The following is a 22,154-nucleotide window of genomic DNA, read 5'->3' on the forward strand; positions in this document are numbered from 1 at the left end:
TGTTCATCAGGGAGTAGTATGTACACATTACATTTCAATAAATATTGCTTTCCAAAAGGAATGTTGCTCACCAACAATGTGTGAGAACACCTATTTCCTCACTTTAGTCTTCTTTTTATCTTTGCCAGTTTGTTGAAGAAAAATACTCTTTTTCTAAATTGTGTTTCCCTGATTCCTGGTGGGGTTGAGCTAATTCTTTATTTTGGGGGTTACTGCATTTCCTCTGGAAATGGCCTTTTGCCCATATTGCCATTTATTTTTCATTGTAGATGCTCTTTATATATTCTAGATAATAATCTTTTCTCTGAAATTCATGGCAGATATTTTATCCCTGTTCATAACTTTATGTCTAATAGAGATTGCATGTGTGTGTGCACATGTGAACAGTCAATATTTATCTTTCTTGTGTCTAGGCTTTGCCTTGCTTAGGAAAACCTTCCTAATTCTGTTAAAATAGTCTCCTACATATTCTTCTAATATTACTATGATTTTATTTCTACTTTTAACTTTGTACCTCTCTAGAATTTATTTTTGTATAGGTTGTGAGTTAGGAATCTAGATTTAACTTTATCTAAGTGAAAAACTCATTGTTCTCACCATTAATTGAATAAACTATTTCTTTCAACTCATTCGAAACCTTGATCATAATTCTCTTGTATGTGTGGCTATGCACCTGTTCCTCTTCCGTCCCACTGATTTATTCTCTATCCCTGCTCCAATATTAGAACACTTTAATTATTTTAGCCTTAGAATAACTTTTTAATTGGGAAGGGAAAAACCTCCTTCAGTGCTGTTCTCTTTTTCAAAAACAGTTTTTATATTTTTGTGCATTTTATTTCTTCCATGTGAACTTATAAAATTAGTTTGTCAAGTTCTATAAAAGAAACGCCTGTGTGGATTTTGATTGAGAATATATTGCATTAATAGGTTCATTTCAGATAATTTGGCATCTTTATGATATTTTGTTTTCCCATCTGCAAATACCATGTCTCTATTTAAGTCTTTCATGCCCTTCAGTTAAGATCCGTATGTAGATCTTGCATTGACGCGTTTATTTGTTGCTATTACAAATGTAGACCTCTTTCCCATCACCTGGACTTAATTTGTATTGCTAGTAAATAGGAAAACTATTGGTTTTTATAAATTTTTTATGTAGCTACTTAACTGAACTCTTATTGGTGACCTTTATACTGATTTCTTTTTCTTGACCTATCACATAGGCTAGGACTAAAACAATATAGAAAAACATTGGTGAAAGTATACATCTCTGGTTGCTATCTTTAATGAGAATGCTTCTAATGTTGCACCACTAAATATGGTAGAACTACTTTATCTGCTTGAAGAAATTTCGTCCTGTTTCTAGCATACTGAGAGGTATGTTTTTCATTGCAGACTACACCAGATTCCTGTCAAGGGGCCTTAATTCTTTCCCCTACATTTTCCTTGAGAATTCAGATTGTCCAAATGCTTGGGACCTCCCAGCATTGATATCCCAGCTGACCCAACACAATTTAGAACTGAGTAATAGTTTCTCTCTTCCTGCCTTCACTTACATTGAACCCTGGATGGCCTAAGAGAAAGCTACTTTGTGTGAACATTTCCTACACTCCCTCACCTCCCCACCCCCCCCTCCAAAAAAAAATAATGCTGTGTGGATAAGAGCAAAATTACACTTCTAGAATTTTTTGGCAGGCACCACTGAAAAGATTTCATTCCTGGCTTCTACTTTTAAATAACTTCAATTTTTTTTTCCCCACTGGATTATCTTGAGTAGCTGACCACCATCTCACACTCTAGCGGCTAAGTGGTTTCATAGTTTCTACAGGAGGGTGTGAGAAAGGAATCACTACCTGACCTCTGATTTCCTGTTAAGATTTCACGCAGGCACAGGGTGAAGCTGCTTATAACTCTGGGCTCTCAGCATTGCCTTGCACAGTTCATGCAAAAGAAATGTGTTCACAGTTGATTGATGAAATGATTTAATTGCAGAGTACATCTGGTAACTTTTGGGTGGTGAGACTTTGCTAAGCTATGAACGAAAGGATTTCGTTTTGTCAGGCATGCATTTGGAGTGTGACTCTAATGTGAGCTGGCACCTGCCTAGAGAATTGTCCCTGTGTCCAGTGACATTTTGCTTTGGGGAAGTCAGAACCTACTGTGATGGCATCTGTCATATTTAAGGCTATGAGATGCCCATGAATAATGCAGAGCCTCCTGAGTAAAATGCCTTCTTCAGAAAACAATTAAAATGAGACTTTGGCAAAAGAGTATTATAAGCAGCAATGAAGAGAGTTAGGGCTCCTTCCGAGATAAAAAGCAGTGGATGGTGTCTTTTACTGTGGTTTTTCTCATCTTGATGTAAACTGGGTAGATTATACTATTCTCAGACTCTTTAGCTAGGAAAGCAAGAACCTGCTAAATAGAATCCTTTCTTTTTATTGCTCCAGTACAAACCAGCACTGGCCTCCAACATCAATTTGGGTGTTACTGTTTTTTGAGGTGGGCTTGTTTGGGAGATGGAGTAGACTCATCTCAGGCACATGGTGTGTAGCTAGCAACCACCCAGGAGAGCCCATGCCGAGAGACAACTGGATGCCAGAAACCCCAAGAGGCAAGGCAGCCCCATGTGGCAGGCACAAGTAACTGGTCTTTGAGCCCCTCCCAGATCCAGTGGGATCGGCTGCAGCTTCTAGAGCTTGTTGGCATGGGAAGTTTGGTCAACTGGACAATTATTTTTTCCTGCCTTAGCTTCTCTTTTTCTCAAATTCCCACGTCCGGGAAAGAGGCTGGGCACAGTGACCAGTAATAGATTAAATATTTGCGACCTCTTCTCTTGCAGGCGGGAGACAAACATTACCACCCTAGCTGTGCACGATGCAGCAGATGCAACCAAATGTTCACAGAAGGAGAGGAAATGTATCTTCAAGGTAAAGTGGGCTCCAGAATCCAATAAGTTCTTCCCACCTGCAGAAAGAAAACCTTGCTATGTTTGTTTGTTTTTAGAGAAAGAGGCATTTCATTAGCTGCAGGGCTACCCAGATCCAAAATGAACATAGCCAAATGTTACCTCATCAGTTAGTATTTATCAGCCAAGCAATTGACATGCTGGCAGGGAGCCCCTGAGGCTATTAACAAAGGAGTGTGTTGCTTCTGGATGAATGAATTGGACTTGATGTTTGATGCTGTGGAGGTAAGGCAAGAGTGAAAATCAGCTACACCTCCTCCCATCCCCCCCCCCCCCCCAACCCCTGGGAATATGCTTGGGAAACAAAAGATCAAAAGAGGAAAAGCATTTCTAGAAATGTTACACCTTGGATGGCTACTTTGCCTTTTCTCACTTCACTATAGAGGGAGAAGGATGGGGGGGAGGGGGTGGAGTGCGGAGGGGGGAGAAGTTGCTCTTATCCAGGCTTTCAGCAAGAAGAAAATGTTATATTTGGTGAATTGTATCACAGATGTACTTCATCCTATTAAGATGACATAGCTGTCCTATTGAAAGAGAGAGGAACAGAGAGTAAGAGAGAACACACCCAAAGTCCCTGGCAGAGAAATTGAGAAGTTTCTGGTGCCAAGAAAGTGCTCATTACCAGAGGGCTATTTGATTTTTTTTTTTTAATGAAAATAATTTTGAAAAATTTTCCCAGGTATAACTATGCTTAGCTTTTATCTCCTCTAAAATTCTGAAGCTTCTTGGAGAGCTTTAGGAGAGGATTCTCCTCCAGTCAAACAGCACCATCTGTGCGAGCATTTTGCTATTTTTAGCGGGGAAAAAAAGAGTCATTAAATAGACAAGCACTTATCAGTAAAATTAGCAAGAACCGTAAGAGCTATTGCTTATTCAGTTTTGCTAATTACTGGGTCTCATCAGCCTTTGCGTGTCATTTCTTCATCTCTCTCTGCACGTAACTCTATGTGTAGTTTTAATGAATGGTTTGCTTTGCTCTCAATTTTTGTTCTTTGTGGAACTGAGAAAAGTCTCCGAAAACGATTCTTGAGTATTAGAGCGAAGCTTTGGCTACTCTCCCCTTAAAAAATGCTAGCTATGTGAGAAATTGACAACACAGACGTCCTTTTAGCTTTAGAATGATCTCTGAAAAATGATGATTAAAAGTCTCACTGAATTTTAAAGGGCCCGATAAAGGCAAGTGACAAGCACCAAATCCACAGTCTCACGTGGGTGTCGTATGACATATTCCCCTGAGGACAGGCTGTGACTCCGTGGAGCAGTAGGCAGGTGTCACTTTACATTTTCAGCACAGAGAAGATTTATTCTTCATTTGGTCTCCAGGCTCTATTTTAGATCCGAGTGTGTCAATTACAGCACGCACAATCAACGTCCCACGAGTGCATGTCACCCCTGTGTCTGCTAAGAACCGAGACTTGGGGCTCTGTCTGGGTGCAGCTCTGCACGTGCACATGGTTCTGGAACCTAAATTGAGAGGGTGATTTCAGGTGTGCACAAGTCTAGCACATTCAAACTACAAATAAACAGCTCTTAATTGGGGCTACATTCAGAATTTGGGGATTGTTGTAAGTCTCTTCCAGAGTTGGGCTTTGGTGTTCTTTGCCTGTCCTCTTGGCACATCCTTGAAGAATGAGCCCATTTATGCCTTAGCCATAAATTACATACATTGTCTATCTAGGCATAAAAAATCATGTAGGCAGACATTTGATTCTTATAAGAAAAGAGCTTCCAATTGGATATGTGTTTTGCTTAGTTCTTTGGTACTGGTACCATCCAAAAAAGTGCTTTACAATCCTATAAAGTGAGGCACTGACCCAGAAACAGAAAATGACACTTTAGTTAACTTCATTAGTTTAAAAGTGAAGACTTTTTGAAGCTAATTAAAAGGTTAAAAGTTAAACGAAAATTTGTGGCTTTATAATGTAACTTTCACCTTTCTGCTAGTTGGATTGATTTACTGTATCTGTTGGATCAACAGAAAATTCAGTGAGTTTTGCTTCTGGATATAGACGATCTGGTTTGACTTTATTGCCCTCATCCAAATTGCTTGCTTTGGTGTTATATAAACATGCCTTATGGCTTATATTTCTGAAATTAAATGCAGCTGTTGGTAAACACATAGACATTACCTTTAGAGGATAATGAAACGGTTCAACAACAACAACAACAAAAAACACCACCCAGTCAAGAATGAAACATCTCTTTCATCAAAACACAATTAGTGGTCTCTGTGCTCTAGGATTGTGACTGTTATAGAACAAGCTCAGACAAGATGTGGAAAACTCACCTGGAGTTTGAGCTGTCGTGATTCACTTGGGCACAGGGCCATTCTCAGAAGTTCCGTCTGATAGAACGGCTTTCCGTTTCCTTTGTTCTAAGCCATGCGTTGTCTTTCCAGGTTCTACCGTTTGGCATCCCGACTGTAAACAATCTACCAAGACCGAGGAAAAGCTTCGGGTAAGGAAGGCATCAGCGCCACGATGCCAGGTGTACTCGCTGAGCTTTGTGTTCATAGTCACTAACTCTTGGGACTGGAGTCTGGGTGAAAGTACTCTTTTATGACTTTCCTTTTCTCTCTAGCAGACCAAGTGGAAAGGCCATTTGGCCAAGAAAGGAGGTTTCCCCCTACCTTAAATTGATGCTGGTTTTTGTTCCAGATGCTTGGGTTGGACAAAATAAGCCTTGCCTCATAAATCAGGTTCTTAGGAAAGCATTCAAGGGAAAAGTCAAATCATCTTTCAGATGTGCAAAAATGTTTCATCAAGTTCTAGGTCCAACATCTGCTGACCTCCTCACTGGGCTTTTTTTGCACTTTGTCCGTAATAACACTCCAGCCCAAACTCTGAGGCCATGGCTCAGCTCTTGCTACATTGGCTTGGCCTCTCAAATTCAAATTCACCGAGTGGCCTCTATCTCCAAAAGCTGTTGATTTGTCAGATAAAACCTTTGGGGAAAATCATGATGAGCCCAGACGTGTCAATATGAACAAGTGTTCCCAATTGTTTTTGTGACTTAAACCTTAGGTAGCATCAAAATGTTTTCGTAAATCCCTAGAACGTGGACCACTCGGGCAAGAGGATAGACTCTCTTTATCTCTCACTTATTTGTTTCTTTCCTTTTTTTTTTTTTTTTTTTTAAATATCTTTCGCTTCTAAAGCCTTCCCCTGATCTTACTCAATTCTCAGATCACCTCTAGGTGACAATATTTTATCTGTTTCAAAAGCAAAAAGCTATACACAATTGCAAGGCCATGATCATAATCTGTATCTTACTCAGATGCCCCAGTTTTTCACTTGGACTGTGTTTTTCAGAGCAATAATCAGACTGGACCCCAGTCTACAGTCCCTCAGCTTAGCTACCTTAGTGGTAGCCATGGAAAAACTGGAGTTTGATGAGGCCACCTGGTGCCTCAGGGAAGGGAAAGGCCTGAATTTCTTTTGGAAGCCAGACTCTAGAAGACTCTAGAATGTGGTATCATTTCCTCTTGATCGGCCATTAGCAGGCATAAGGAGCGATGTACCTAATCCCCAGCGGCTACACAGCTGCTCCATCAGTGTGGCCCAATCACTAATGTGTCACTTGTGAAGGGGTGACTTGGCTTCAGAGAAATGATTAGCAGTGAGACCCTTTTTTTTTTTTTTGGCCTTCCACCCTGGGAGTGACAGCTCTTATTTTCATTTTCCAGTATCTTTCCTTTATTCTCAGTGAAGTCCATGTCTGCCCAGAAGCTTTATTTCCTTTGCTATTTTTTTCCGCTTCAGCTGGCATCTGTAAGATGGGATGGAGATATTTTGCCATTTGCATAATTTAGAAACTTGTCCCTTGCCTATGACCCTGAATAAAAGCAGTCGTCTTTAAAATTCTGTTAATGTGATCAGACTTTAAGTGGAGGGGGAAAGCATCACTTGTTCTGAAAATAATTGAGTAAAGACAAAGAATTTGTCCACCAATATCAGGACGATGTGGTCCCTGATTCAACACAGAGGTTCAGCCTGAGCCGGTGTCCCTAACCCTCCCGTCTGTCAGTCAGGCAGGCGCACACTGGACAGTCACCAGACTCTGGGGTTTTTGAGGACCCGTGGGTGCTTTGAAAGTGGGTTATCATTATAAAATACTAGACCATGAAAGATAGTGCTTATTGTCACTTTTATCATAAGAATGTAAAATTCACAGCACAGCTTGTGAATGCTGCCCAAAAACCACCCAAGTAGCTAGTGGTCTGCACTGTCTTTACAGTGTTGCTTCAGTTTTTCCAACAATCATTTTTGCTTCCTCTTTGATGAAGTGTTTTGCGAGACGACGAGAGGAATGCTAACGAGGCCAGACTGAATGGAATGTGTCTTTTCTCTGTAAGGATTGCTTGAGTTTGCAGATTGTGTTACTAAAACGATTAAAAAAAAAAAAAATCAGCACTCCTGATCGCATCTTGATGGAACTCTTTGGATAAGATTATGAAAACAACTAGTAAAATACTTCCACTCATTCTGGCCAAGAGGGGCTGTTGTGTTTTCTCCCTTTAGTGAAACTTTCCAGAGAATTCCAAAGCTCTTCTCCTAAAGCCAACATTTACCACTTGGAAGGTGAGCCCAGCCCTCAGCTCATTCACCCAGAAGTAAGGAGGGTGATGCACCTCTGAGGGGAAAAGGTTCTGACGCGCCCCAAGTGGCGTATGTGCTGACGTTGATGGGATTTAAAAGAGGCTAGATTTTGAAGAAGGAAAAGGGTGTGTCTACAGATGACAGTCTTGAGCCAGGATTTCCAGGCCGTTTACCCAGTGTTACATCAGTGCAGTTACCATAGCAAAATGAAAATGTTTTGAGAATCTCTGGCAACCCCACTGAGGAGTCCATGTTCTTGGTACTTCAAGACCTTGTGGGGCGTTTGTAATTACAGATTCTTAACAACATCTCTCAGTGGTTTCACTGGCTTCTAATTCTTCATATATAAGAATATTTAAGCCAAAATAAATGGATAGGAATCATGGGGAGTTGGAACATAGTGCTGTAACTTGAAGACCCGTTAGGGAATTCCCTGGAGGTGCAGCTGTTAGGACTCCACGCTTTTACTACCGAGGGTGCGGGTTCAATCCCTGGTCAGGGAACTAAGATCCTGCAACCCATGTGGCATGGCCAAAAAGAAAAAGAAGAATAGACCAGTGACGATGCTTTTAAACATGGACCCCAAAAGTACACACACACACACACACACACACACACACAGCAGCTGAAGTGATATCACTTGTCACTTCTTATCAAATTAGTTTTCCTGAAGGTGTTTGTTCTTTTTGTGATAGTACTTCTGAATTGAGGCTATTCCTTTGTTCATTCTTCCCTTTTTCATGTTTCATGGCAGCCACCCAACATCCGTCGTCCTCCGTCTGATTTCTTTTATCCCAAAAGTCTGATTCGACGCCCAGGACGGTCCCTGTCTCTGCAGGTGGGCGCTGTGTCTGGGCTGAGGCTCGGCGCTGCTGTCCTGGGCCCCAGGCTTCTGTCGCTTCTCCTGCCCCCACCTTGCTGCTCTCCCCCCATAACTTCTCAGCTCCTGCAGAGGCAGATGCTTTTTCTCACCCCACGGAGTGCATCTCACATTCGGATTCTGGCTGTTTTCTTCCCTGGACAATGTTTGCATTTAGAGCAATGGCTAAAGCATTGTCTTCAGTACAGTGAGCACATTGGAAGCTACCCTTTTGGTCCTGGGCTCACATGTTTGTTCGTTGAACAAATATTTGCCAAGTACCCAGGTATAGTAAGGAAGAAAACGCAGATAAATAATTATCAAGTGATAACAGAAATGTATCACAGGATATGGTTCATAAAGATCAAGGAAGGTCAGGTGAGGGAGAGGGTTGAGAGGCACTTCCTGGGAGAAGTGGTCTTTGAGTTGCATTTTGGAGGCTGAATGGGACTTGAACATGTAGAGATGACGAGAAAGGGGTGGGGCTGACAAAGAGAGCAGCAGAAGCATGGAGCTGGGGCAACGCAGAGCTTGGGGAGGGAGAGGTTTTGCTCCAGGAAGGAGTAGTGAAGTGGGAAAGAAAACAAATAAGGGCAGGCCCCAGCTCTGCAAAGGCTCTCGTTGGCGCTCCCTAAGCATCCCCATGAAGTAGCTATCCTGATTCCCATCTTACAGATGGAGAGACTGAGACCCATCATAGTTAACTAACTTGCCCCAAGTTATCCCAGAGGTGGGTAGAAGAGCTGCGATTGGAACCCAGGTCTCTCTGAGCCCATAACTCATGTTTTTTCCACTGTCCTACAAAGGGAGAGTGAGAGAGCAACCTGGGAAGACAAAAAGAGGAGAACATGAAATACTGGTGAAGTCTGATGGTGTATTAGGAAGACAAGGTGTTTAAGGGCAGCACCACCTGCCCAGGGCCTCCTACAGGAGCAGCGAGGGTACTCAGCCTGCTCTCCAGATGAGCAGCGAGGCAGGGAAGTGTGTCCCCTGCACACACTTGACCTTCTTTCGGGGTCTCTTAGAATCAGTTGAAACCTTGGGCCATTAAATTACAAGCGACTTTCCACAATCCCATCTTTGTCCAGATGAAACCCATTTTGTAGCTCTGCTGACAACTCAGGATTGTGACACAGCTCTTTAGTCCAGGCTTTGTGCCTGTGCCTGTTTTCTGTGCCTGCCAGAACTATACTACGGCCCAGGAGAATTTTGGTTTGGATCTACTTTTATTATAACGTCACCTTCTTTCTTTAAATGGTCTGAAAGGTAGTTAGAAGTACAGAATTTCAGAGTAGAAGGAAACCTTTTAGATATCAACCCGCTAAGTTTCTTCATCTACAGAATGAAGTCAGCCCAAGGCTACAGGTCATAAGCAGTGAGAGTTAACTACAGACTCCAGGCCTCGAGTGCATTGCGTTGGCCCGTGATGCTGGCTTACGTCCAATGTGTGTTTGTCATATAATCTTCATCTATCTTAAACCTTTAGCTCCAGTGGCAGGGTTTCATGTATAGTGAACTTACAGTGTCATGAATCCAGAGGAACAGCCAGGTATTGTCCCTACTGCAAGTGGGTGCTCAGAATTAGTGGCTGCTTGGCAAGAAGTTGCTTTTTCAATAACTTTTGGGTTTTTTCCCCAAAAGTATACTTTATAACTCAAATAGTGTTTTACTTTGTTAGCCTAAGGCTATCACCAAGGGATTCATTTTCACGACTTGAAGAAGAATGCCATCAACTGTGAAATTTTTTGGTCTTCTCCAGACCCTTACGTTTAAGAGATGTGGAGCACCTTGAGAAGTGGCGGGCTGGAGGGGAGAGAGAGAGAGAGAGAGAAGAGAGAGATCTGTTTTGGAAAAACTTCTCTCTTCCTATCCTGTTGTTCAAAAGGGACATCTGATTATCCCATTATCCAACCTTAAATATCAGTAAAGTCAAGTGTAGCCCCATCACAGAAAGGGGTAAACAGCTTGGGACCTGGCAGAGAAAATGGGCCATTTGACAAGGTCTTGCTTCACCTATTGGCTATCGAGGAAGAGCTCACCAGAACCTTTGAGAAGCCTGAAAACACCAAAGCAATTCTCAAGCTGCCCAGCTATTTTGATCTTTTAAATATTGTGGCCTACAGAGCAGCTTATTTCACCAGATATTTTCAAGCACCTTTAGTTGTTAGGTAAACGGTACTCCTTGCAGGGACATTCAGCACTCCGTGCCCCGGAAATAAACCTGGTTTTATTGTGGAGGAAAGACATTTTATTATTTATTTTCTGAAATCTCCTCCTTCTTTCCTCTTGCTGAATTACAGGTAAAGAAAATGGTGAAAATAGAATTACCTAAGAAAAACATATTCCGGTTTTGCTTACCCGGAAGAGTTTTATAGGAATAGCACATTTTGTCTATAGGTAAAAGTCGTACTGAGCATTGGTAATTCCTGCTGTAATTCATTATAAACAATGCACACGATATTCCCAGGACCAAGTTTGTAATAATTTGGAGTGGATCACTTGCTTTCATTCTAAGAAGGGGCTTCTGTGCTGCACCTTTGGAGGCTAAAGCATGAACAGCTGCCATCCAAAACGGGCATGAGTTTTTTTCTTCTGAAACTAACATTCACTGTATTATAACGTATGCACTTGCAAACCCATAACATACCCAACAAATAGCGTGTGTATATTTCTACAAAGGAGCTAATTAGAGGCTTTAAGTATTTCTAGAACAAGGCAGTAATGCTGTTGGTTATTGTTTTATTAATGTTGCTACCATACATACCACTTTGTTCCTAGCTTTCATTCTGTTTGGGAACTTTATTCTTTTTGGTGTGTCTTTACAATTCAGAATATATGGATGTTAAGATTTATCCTGCAAAGACAGTGAGGACTCTTAGCCACAGTAAAGGCCAATGGCAGTCGTGCACCTGGCGCCAGGGAAGGGGGTGTGTGCCAGTGAGCCCCTCCTGCTTCCTCGCAAACACAAATTTCTTTTTCCAAAAGGAGTTCCTGGGAATTCCCTGGCGGTCCAGTGGTTAGGACTCTACATTTTTCACTGTTCAGGGCACAGGTTCAATCCCTGGTCAGGGGACTGAGATCTCGCAAGCCTCATGGCACTGCCAAAAATCAAACAAACAAAGCAAAAAAGAGGAGTTCCTTTTTTGACTTAGCAGTGAACATTCAACATATGCAGATTTTTAAAAGTATTCCTTCTTCTGCAGCTATTATCACCATCTTGTTTGGTGAACTTCAACAAAAACCCAAGGCAGGTACTGTCAACCTTAGCAGCACTTCGTATAAGGTGTCAATCACCTTATATGGGTAGTTGTCCCGTAGGTGTGCATACGATCTCTCCCATCTGGGTGCCAGTTGCCTGTAGTTCTCTCCTGTCTTAGAGCATGGCTTTGGATGAATGCAGATTAGATGAACGTAGTTGCTGCACCCCTGCTCCTGCTGAATGGGGGGGTGCGGGGGTGCGGAGGCAGGGGCAGCAGAGAGCTCTCCAGCTCTCTCCTTCTGAGAAGGGACCAGGCGCGTGCATGGCGGCCCCTGATTGGAAATAAACAGAAAATGTCATTTCTCTGGTTAATCTCCCAGCAAAGCCCTGGTAAGTGTTTTCAGTGGTGAACATTTGAAGAATGATGAGAGCTGGGGTGGAAACTTAAAAAGATCTCTGCAAATTAGTTTTTATTCAGTGATTGTGCCTTCTGAAGGGTAGAATAGATGCACAAAGTCAAGGCATAGGGGGCAAAAGCAAGGGAAAGGTAGCTAGAGGCCTTTTTAGAAAGTTTCATACGGAAAACAAAAAGATGTGCATTTTCAAGTATCTACCATTAGGGGTCATTGCCATTTTTTTCTCTTTCCCTTTGAAATGAACTGTTAGTCTGGTGAGACCTCTCTTTGTTGATTTATTTTTTCCTTTGAAGAAAATAAAAAGCTTTTTGAAATCAAAAGTAAGTATGTGAAGGTGTGCTGGAAAAATAAATGTAGATTTAGACGCCTTCTTCACGAGAGATCGAGGAAGGACAGCAGCACACAACCACAGGTTTCTTTCTGAAGGATCCTCTCCTCTTGTCGCCAAAATAAGGATTAAATGATTTGCCTAATCTTGTTGGCAAAATGCTTTGAAAGATGACTGCCAGTCTCCAATCCTTCCTGTGTCTACCTTGCTTCTTCCACTGTTGCCTCTACCTTATTCCCAGCCCCACCCCCTCAAAGATGGCATCACAAGAAAGAACTGAAGGTTTCCAACTGTGTTTTCAGGTTGTTGTTTTCTGTAAGGCATGAAGGAAAAAGTGATTAAAGGAGAGTAAGTAAATTGCATCGGCTTTAACAGCTTAACGGCAGATTCTTGTTTCTTTTTCTGTGTAGAACAGAAGTGGGCATACCTTTGGGGATACGTATTTGAAATTATCTCCATTTATAATATAGGCAAAGCAAACACATGAAAAGATGCTCAACATCACTAATTATTAGAGAAATGCAAATCAAAACGACAATGAGGTATCACCTCACACCGGTTAGAATGAGCATCATCAGAAAATCTAGAAACAATAAATGCTGGAGAGGGTGTGGAGAAAAGGGACCCTTCTTGCACTGTGGGTGGGAATGTAAATTGATACAGCCACTATGGAGAACAGTATGGAGAGTCCTTAAAAACCTAAAAATAGAATTACCATATGACCCAGCAACCTCACTACTGAGCATATACCCTGAGGAAACCATAATTTAAAAAGACACATGCACCCCAGTGTTCATTGCAGCACTGTTTACAATAGCCAGGACATGGAAACAACCTAATTGTCCATCACCAGATGAATGGATAAAGAAGATGTGGTACATATATACAATGGACTATTACTCAGCCATAAAAAGGAATGAAATTGGGTCATTTGTAAAGATGTGGATGGATGTGGAGACTGTCATACAGAGTGAAGTAATTCAGAAAGAGAAAAACAAATATCGTATGTAACGCATATATGTGGAATCTAGAAAAATGGTACAGATGAACTGGTTTGCAAGGCAGAAATAGAGACCCAGATGTAGAGAACAAACATATGGACACCATGGAGGGAAAGCAGGGTGGGGGGGGGGGGGGGATGAATTGGGAGATTGGGATTGACGTATGTTCGCTAATATGTATAAAATAGATAACTAATAAAAATATTACTTTTGAAAAAATATTTAATGTAGGCAAGAGAGTAGTTGTGTCTATCATAGCTCTCATAGAGAATTCTAGAAACAAAGGCTGTTGACCCATTTGGGATCTTGATTTAATTCGGCGAATCACTGTTGTGACTTGGATATCTGGATAGGTTGAAATGGTAATTTAGGTCAAATAATTGCACAGATGGATCACGTGGAAATATGGATCATCTGTAACTCTGTTACAGCCCAAAGAGGTGACACTAGAATTAATGATAAAGAAGAAACTGTCAGTGGGATTTGAAAGAGGGAAAACATGTCAGTAAGTTGTTGCTTTTGAGGTTAAGATGAGTTTTAATTTGACTGTGTGGATATGAGCTGCTATGTCGGAAGACAGTTCTGTGCCTTTTGAAGATGAAGGCCATCAGAGACCTTCAGCAAGTTGTGTATTAATTAAAGGGAAAATCCAGCTAGAAGAAGAAAAGGGTGATTTAGTAATAAACACGACGTCCATTTAAAATTCAGCATGTTTCTTTTCTTATTTTAAAATACTTCTCTCAAATTACATTTGCATTTAAGTCTTGAACCATTTGGGTTTCTTTTTTGTCATGTGATGTAATGCTAGGATTTGGCTTTTTTTTCAATTAACACTTTAAAACATAAAAAAATAAAATTCACCATGTTTGGAAGTCTAGATGTTGAATTGAAAAGTAAAATTCTAGATATTTAAGATTCAAACTCCACAAATAATAGTTCAATTTTTAGAAGTAATTATCTTGTCTTCATAAGGGAGAGACCTCTAACCTCTGCCGGTCGAGTAAACAAATACACTTCGGGAGCCATCAGGGACTGTGGGGGAAAGCGGGCCATCCCTGTGTACCATTTAAGCTTGGAGTACAGTTCAAGAGGCAGACAACCAGGAACTGTCCTGGCAGGTCAGACAGGCCTGCGCAAGCTCCTTGCCATCTGTCATTGAAGGATGTTATTAACTAGAGCTGAGACATAAGCAGGAAGTCACTGCCTTAGGAGGATACGGATTCACATAAGGTTCTCAAGAGGGGAAGGACCTCTGTCAGCTCCAGGTGGGACTGCTGCCCCCTGTACTGAGATAATTAAGATACCTGAGTTCCAAGGTGTGGAAAGGCCTCCAAGGGTGGTAGCTGCGGAGAGCTCTAGGGACGTCTGGTCTGTGGAGCTCACATCTGAAAGGACTGTCCTATCAGGAGGAGTGAAACAGAGGCAGTGCCGCCCTTCACTATTTGAGATGCAGGCTAAGAGCTCCAGTCTAATGTCAGCTGTCTGGAAAACGCTGGGTCTTTCTCATGCGCTGGACAAGGTGCATTGTCTCATTTATCCCTAGGAAGTAGGTGTTATAAGTACCTTCTCCTCCATTCTATAAGTAGAGAAGTTGAAGCTCAAGGAAGTTAAAAAAAAAAGTGAGAGAGAGTAAGGAAAGAAAAAGAGACCCTCATGTAATGTCACACAGCTAGGAGAGCCAGTGTGTGAGCCAAGATATTTGACTCCAAAACCAGCCTTTTAACCCCACTAGGTTATACTATACAGAGTTGTGTTTTATCCCATTATTTCATTTTAAACAGGAAAATAAAGCCCATTGTAAGAAAATAGGCAAGCATGAATAACCCCAAAATAAGATGCCTACGGAAGTAAAGTTTACAGTAAGGTTAGGAGGTCAGAAGGAAGCAAAAGCAAACAGTGGCAAACGCAGTGAAAGGAAGAGCAGATTCTAAACCTCCAAGAGGCATCATAAGAGTTTCTCGAATACAACAAGTAGTCTGAAGATGCACTGGGCAGAGTACGCTCTCTAACAAGAGCCAGGGCAGCAGCGGATTTGGTGAACATTGGCTTGACTTCAAAAACTGACTCTGAAACTCTGAAACTCTTTATTTTGGAATCAGAGAAGCTAGGGTAGTTGTATGCAAATTGGAGATGATTCCAATCTGGAAACCTTTGAAGAATCAAATGGGACTTGATAAGAACTCAGATTGTCAGATATTAAAACCTTTAGCCCTGCTATTAAGGAAAAAAAAAAAACCCTTTAGCCCAACAATATTAATAGCATAAATGAGTAGGATAAATGCTTCAGAGAAAGCCTGTGTCACTCATAGGATAATCTATCCAGTGAAGAAGGAAAAGAGAGAGAGACTGAGTGGGACAGGCTGGTTCAGCCAGGAGACATTTTCCTTCTACGTGGTTCTCCATCCCTGAAAGGGAGCGCTCGGGGCCGCTTCCTGACCTGTGCTCATGGTCTTCCGCAGCTACGTTCCTATCAGTGTGTGCAGTACACCAGGGAGGAGAACACGTCAGAGCCATCCCCAGGTGCGTCATTACAGGAGAGACAGAAACGATCCCTGACCCACATTTGATAAAAAAAAAAAAAAAAAAAAAAGGTTAACATGGGAGAGACCTCACAGCTCAGCATGCACTTTGGCTATTCACACAGGGTCCTCACTGCTTTTAATGAGAACAGACCTTTGTCATAGCAGTGCCAGCACCGAAGATGTCTGACTGTCCTGGGGGGCACCCTCTCCCACCCCACCTAACACTGAGCTATTGCAGGCTTCTCAGAAGTTTATAAGTGGCAGCAAAAACATTTTCAGTTAGCAGGCACTCTCTTCTGCTAGTTCATCTCAATATTTTACTTTCACCTCATTTTTCCAAAGCCATGTTGATGGAAAATAAATGGCCACACGGACCTTGCAACATAGGCAGAAGATTTAGGGCAGGGATTAAGAGCTTGAGCTCTGCGTCTAGAGTGTCTGGTTTCAAATCCTGACACTTGCCTCCCTGTGTGTGACTTTCCCCTCATCTATAAGATAAGGAAATTAGTGGTACCTACTTCCTGGGGTTACTGAGAAGATTAAATGAGAGCATGCCTTGGGGGTGCTCAGTTCAGGGCCTGCCACGTAATAAGTGGGCAATAAATGTTCGCTGCTATTAATATTCTCATGTTGTTACATGAGAGGTTTCATTTTTGTATTGTTTGCAAATATTAGATCCCAGCCACTTGAAGGTGAAGGACTACTTGTAGTTAATGATTATCCCACAGAGGTGGTTATTGGCTCAGCTTTCTGAAAAGGTGGCATCTCTTTCTAGAGGAGGGCTGCACTTTGGTGGTGCCACTTGTGTGTTTTGATTGGAAATGGATCCAGGAGTTGGACTTTGTGAGTCGTGTTATGTGAATCCTTTCTTTTTCACTGTACTCAGATTTGGGCATTTTCTCATCGAGATATGCCTGTGATTGGAAAATCGTCACCCGAGGAGGAAAGTGCTTGTATGAGGCAGGTCTCAGGGGGCAGGGCCGGAGGGGTCGAGCCTGGCATACCTCTGCTGTGCCCCTTCCACCCTTCTATCTCAGAGATACCAGGGGCACTGGCGAGAACAGCTGGTCACAACCCCCCAGTGAATTCTTACTGTCAGGGTGAGTCTAATCACTGCCTGCCTCCACTTGGCCAGATGGGTTTGCTTTCCTTGTTTCAGATGTGAGTTCTACAGTGATGCAGCATCCTTGATTTTTAGGAGGGTTTTTTGATTCCATTACACTCATGTCCAAGGTACTGAAATACCAGCAGAAACGGTACCAAAGAGGAGAAGTCCTGTTCCTAACATAGATGTATAAATTGTCCTGTCCAAGAAATAGCTGCATGGAGGGGGAGCAAGTCTTCCGAGACCAGGCTTTTGGGCTTCTTTGCAGAGCTTTCCAGAACGTACCCAGCAGCGGTGGGGGGCAGTTAATCTCAGCTTGTGCACTTCCTTATACCTTCCCTCAGTGACCTTCCATGTGGTGAGGCTCAAAGCATGCAATTAACATGAGTCAAGTATCCACACACTGAGTTTTTGTTTACAAATAATAAATTCTAGTTCATTCCTGCAACAGATATTTATGCCTTCTCTGTACCTGTCAGGCGCATAGAGTGGTGGGAAAATAAACCCGCTGAGGGCAGAGGTCATAACTAAAGGAAATGAGAGAGATTGACATGGCGATGGAACCAACAAATACAGATTTATACACTTTATTCAAGAAGGAAAAAGCGAGAATGATACTGTGAGAGAAAACAACAAGGTCACCAACTCTGGAGTGAAAGATCAGGGAAGGCTTCTCTGAGGAGGTGATATTTAAGCAAGACCAAAGGAGGAAAAAAATCAACCAGTTGTGAATCAGAGCATTCGGGGCAGAGGCAGCAGCAAGGATAAGGACCCGGAGGCTGTGACTTGTACCACATCCTATGAGTGACGACAGTGGGTAGTGAGTGATGGGGGAGGAGGAAGGCACCAAAATCCCGAGGCCCTGGGAGCTGTGATTTCATTCTATGTGGATGCTGAAGCCAAAAGCACGGTAGTGACGATCCAAATGGCATCCTTCAAAGATCTCTCTGGCCACTGGGTGCCAAGTAGATTTGAAGAGAGTGAGAATGAAGGCAGGAAACCCACAGGAGAGGCCATCGCATGAACCCAGACGAGCAGAGGTGGTGACTCGGGCCGGGATTGTGGCCTTGGAGAAGGAATGTGCTTGAAGGTGTTGTAGGGGACAAGGAGGAAAAGAAAACCCCCCCCCAATGCATTTTCGAGGCTGATTGCACAACTAGTTCTCATTGACCTTTCTTTCTAGGTTATGTTTTCCCATATTCAGAAAAGTTAAACCTCTTTCTCTTTTTTAACCAGCTTAGTCTTCAGGGAAGTGTAGGGACTTAGGCCCGTCTTGATTCTGAAGCCATGGTCTGAAATCTTACAAGTCACTTTATTTTGCAGCCTACCAGGACTTCCTCCGAAAGCATTTATTCTAGACCAGGCTCCAGTATCCCTGGCTCCCCAGGTCATACTATCTATGTAAGTATCTGCTTCTGGAAGAGATGCTTCGGGGCCAGGGGAGGTGGCAGGTGCTCAGCGTGGACTGGATAATTCAAAATGATTTTTGTTTCTGTTATGAGATCCAGTTTTCATTCTTGTAGATCAGCCACCGCAATCCCGTTTTCCTCCAGGGCATCAAATGTTTCTGTGAATGTGACCATCAGTATAGAGTGATCGGGTAGATGACCTATAAAATGCAGTGATGTGATACAGCAGTTAAATTGTCTTGCCTAACTTGCATATAGATATTGGGGGATTAATTATACATTTTATAATGCTGATCCTGAGTGTCCTTAAATTCTGCCACAGAGGTCTTTAAATATTTAGTGTGTTAAATATGCAGTTCTTGTTTTTAGCTGTCTGGGAGGATTTTTGACCATCTGTTTGAGCTTGTCCTTCTCTGTAGTGAATTTAGGAAATCCTGAAGGTTTGCAGGCTTCTCTACCTGACGAATTCTACGTAGGCTTTTTCCTAAGCTTTTGGTGACTTTTTATGAAAACATGATTAATATCTGGTATAAATGGGCAACTTTTTTTTCATTTTATTAAAGTATAGTTGACTTACAGTGTTGTGTTACTATCTACTGTAAAGTGATTCAGTTATACATATATGCATTATTTTTCATATTCTTTGCCATTATGGTTTATCACAGGATATTGAATATAGTTCCCTGTGCTCTACAGCAGGACCTTGTTGTTTGTCCATCCTATGTATAATAGTTTGTATCTGCTAATCCCACACTCCCAACTCTTCCCTCCCAAACCTCCCTCCCCCTAGGCAACCATAAGTCTGTTCTCTATGTCTGTGAGTCTTAAACGGGCAACTTTGTAGAGTATGACCATGCTAAGCAAAGTGTTTTGGGTTTTGTTTATTTTTAAGTTTTTCACTTTTTAAACAAGACATGAGATGCACTAACCGTAGTTCCCCAAAGATGAGACGGCAGAGTGATTTTTCTTTCTGTTTAACTTTGGCAGGCAAAAGTGGACAATGAAATCCTGGATTACAAGGATTTAGCAGCCATTCCCAAGGTCAAGGCAATTTATGACATTGAACGTCCAGATCTTATTACCTATGAGCCTTTCTACTCTTCGGGCTATGATGACAAACAGGAGAGGCAGAGCCTGGGAGAGGTAATAAATTCCCAGAAGTTATGAGTGGTACAACTTATTTCTCTTTTGTCATGTGTATAAAAACTACTGGCTGGAATAAAAATAAATCAGAGGGTCCTTTCAGTTACCCACTGTTTGCAGGCTTCTGTACCAGGTGCTTTGAGGTAGTCAAAAACCCATCACACCATCCCTGCCCTTGGAGAGGTAGGGGAGCAAACCAACCACAGGAAACAGTAGTGCAGTGTGGGATGAGTAAGCATCAGTACCAGGTTGTAGGCTAGTGGAGCCGGCACGCTGGAAAGGAAGCCGAAGTTGTCAGGGGAGAGTCTGTGAGCTGGGCGGAGGGTCCTCGGTGGGTGAGGGGGATGGGGTCTTGGTCTTGGGGCAAGCTAAAATATATTCCATGGTGTTTGTAAGGAGAGAGAGAGCACACCTCCTAAATTTTGACAGCTGCGGTTTTCAGCATTGTAAGATAGTTAAAATGTGTAAGAAAAGAAAAAGTAGGGAGAATAGGGCCATGGTATAGCACAGTGGTATGAGCTGGGGTTCTGGAATCAAGTTACCTGGGCTCAACCCAGGAACTCCACATGCTGGTTATGTGACTTTGACCATGAGACAACCATTCTGATCTAGTTTCCTTATCTATAAAACAGATGATGACAGGATCTACCCCATGGGATGTTAGGAAAAAATAAGCTATCTATTAAAGGTTAATTCCTATATATCCAGATAATTTTTCATCTATTAAAGCTGATCTATATTACCTAATTATTAAAGCAATTAGCAGAGAGCCAGATTCGTGGTAACGCGTGGTAAATGTTCAGCAAATGGCAGCTACTGCTGTTGTTTTTACCTGTTTTCTTGGGGTTTATTAATATTTTCCCAGCATTAATAGTCCACACGCTGGAGCACAGCCTCAGCCCCTTGGGACCCTCCCCTCTCTGTCCCTAGGTCTCACGGGCTCTGGTCTGTTTCCCCTGGCCTATTCAACTCACTCTACATTTTCTCCCTTGTATTTATTAAGTTGGAATCATCTATAGACTGATTTGGGTCCACACAGACAATGTCCCAGGTAGCGGAGTGAAATCAGCCATTCAACCAAGGCTAAAACCGATGGTAAACTATCTGTAACATCACAGTGCTTTGAGATCTTAGATGAAGAAAGGTCATGAAAATGTGGCAATTCTGTTTAATTTATTCTCAATAATGTATGTATAGTATTTATTGTTTTATAATTGTCTATATTTATTTATAATTATATACACACACAGACACACACACACACATTTTTTTTCCCCTCCCAGTCTGGGTTTGTATTCCAGAGCATAGCTCTGCAGTGAAATGGTCCATTGGGCAGGAAGCGGTGTCTGTTTTCATGTAGTGCCACCTAGTGGTCATATAGTTGTAACTGCATCTACAGCCGCCCTCAAGTGCACATTGATTGGCTTGGGTCCTTCAGCTGCCTTTGGGAGGCACAGAGTTTCATAGAGCATAAGGGGCAAAGGCAGGTTCCTGAACAGAGGGCATAGGGGCTGGTCCTTGAGCAAGTGGATGAGAATTTCTTAGTGTTCAAGTCATACTAGCAAGGGGAGGTGAGTTGCTTTATGGTTTTATGGGCCCAAAAGTTTGAGCTTTGAAGTGAACACTTCTGGGTTCAGTGATATTCACTCTCCATATGACTTGGGAAAAATTACATATTTCGGTCTCCTTATCTGTAAACTCAAGATAGTAGTAATACCTACCTTAGAGGTCTTCTGTAAGGATTAAGTGAAATATTTAGATTATAACAGTACCTGGCACATAATAAGTACTCAAGAGAAATGCTGGCTGACATCATAATCAACATTATTCCTGTTATAATCTAGAAAGCTGGCCTGTGGGTTTCTCTGAGCCTAGAGTCTGGATGGGAGGATGCCCTCCAATCAGAAATCAGACGTATTCATGAAATCTTCCCCAACACGTGAATCTGGCAACTTAGACAAGTTTACAAACTGTTTGGTTATTGATTCCTTCATTTATTAACACTTTTTCCAGAGAATCCATATAGTGCCATTTTAGAAACACTGGAGAAGTAAGCTTGAAGTTCTGTGCAGCCATCTGTGCCTCCAGAAGGCAGAGCAGACCAGACCATGGGGCTCAAGGAAGTCTGGAGTGCAGGAGGGCCAGCAGCTTCTTGTAAATTGGGCAAAAGGGGCAAATTCTAAAACTGGGAAAACCACCACTGGCTGTGTTCTTCAGAATGCTTCGTTTGCATTTCATTTCTATTTGAGAGCTTCCTGCACTTTAATTATAAACATTTTGCTTATTCATTTAGGAAATATTTATTGAGCACCCAATATGTGCCAGGAGCTGATTCAGTCACTGGGAACACTTGGTTATAAATGAATGGAGTCCTTGCCCTCATGGAGCTTGCAGTGTAATGCGGGAGACAGATAATAGACAGACAGAGACATAACATAATTTTACAGGGTGCTAGTGCTATGAGGGAAAATGAAGCAGAGTAGGAGAAAGCATGTCTGGGCCGGGTTACTCTTTTAAGGAGGAGGATCACAGAAAGCACTGTGTAGTAGTGCATTTGTGTAGAGACCTCACTGAAGATGGGGAGTGAGCCCTGCAGGTGTCTGACTGGA

General features: G+C 42.2%; 1 protein-coding gene across 13 annotated transcripts in view; it reads left to right on the forward strand.

Moving 5' to 3' along the window:
• ABLIM1 (actin binding LIM protein 1) overlaps positions 1–22,154 on the forward strand; it is a 298,002-nt gene that overhangs the window by 243,402 nt on the left and 32,446 nt on the right. For 6 of the 13 annotated variants that reach the window (XM_057735888.1, XM_057735890.1, XM_057735886.1 and 3 more), the window contains exons 7-11: positions 2,840–2,927; positions 5,364–5,422; positions 8,318–8,401; positions 18,317–18,394; positions 19,390–19,545. In XM_057735888.1, coding sequence (XP_057591871.1) covers positions 2,840–2,927; positions 5,364–5,422; positions 8,318–8,401; positions 18,317–18,394; positions 19,390–19,545 — 465 coding nt within the window. The remainder of the gene's footprint in view (positions 1–2,839; positions 2,928–5,363; positions 5,423–8,317; positions 8,402–18,316; positions 18,395–19,389; positions 19,546–22,154) is intronic. The other 7 variants (XM_057735894.1, XM_057735895.1, XM_057735896.1 and 4 more) reach the window with 2 other exon arrangements.

Source organism: Hippopotamus amphibius, chromosome 5, assembly GCF_030028045.1.
Source record: "Hippopotamus amphibius kiboko isolate mHipAmp2 chromosome 5, mHipAmp2.hap2, whole genome shotgun sequence".
NCBI classification, from domain to species: domain Eukaryota; kingdom Metazoa; phylum Chordata; class Mammalia; order Artiodactyla; family Hippopotamidae; genus Hippopotamus; species Hippopotamus amphibius.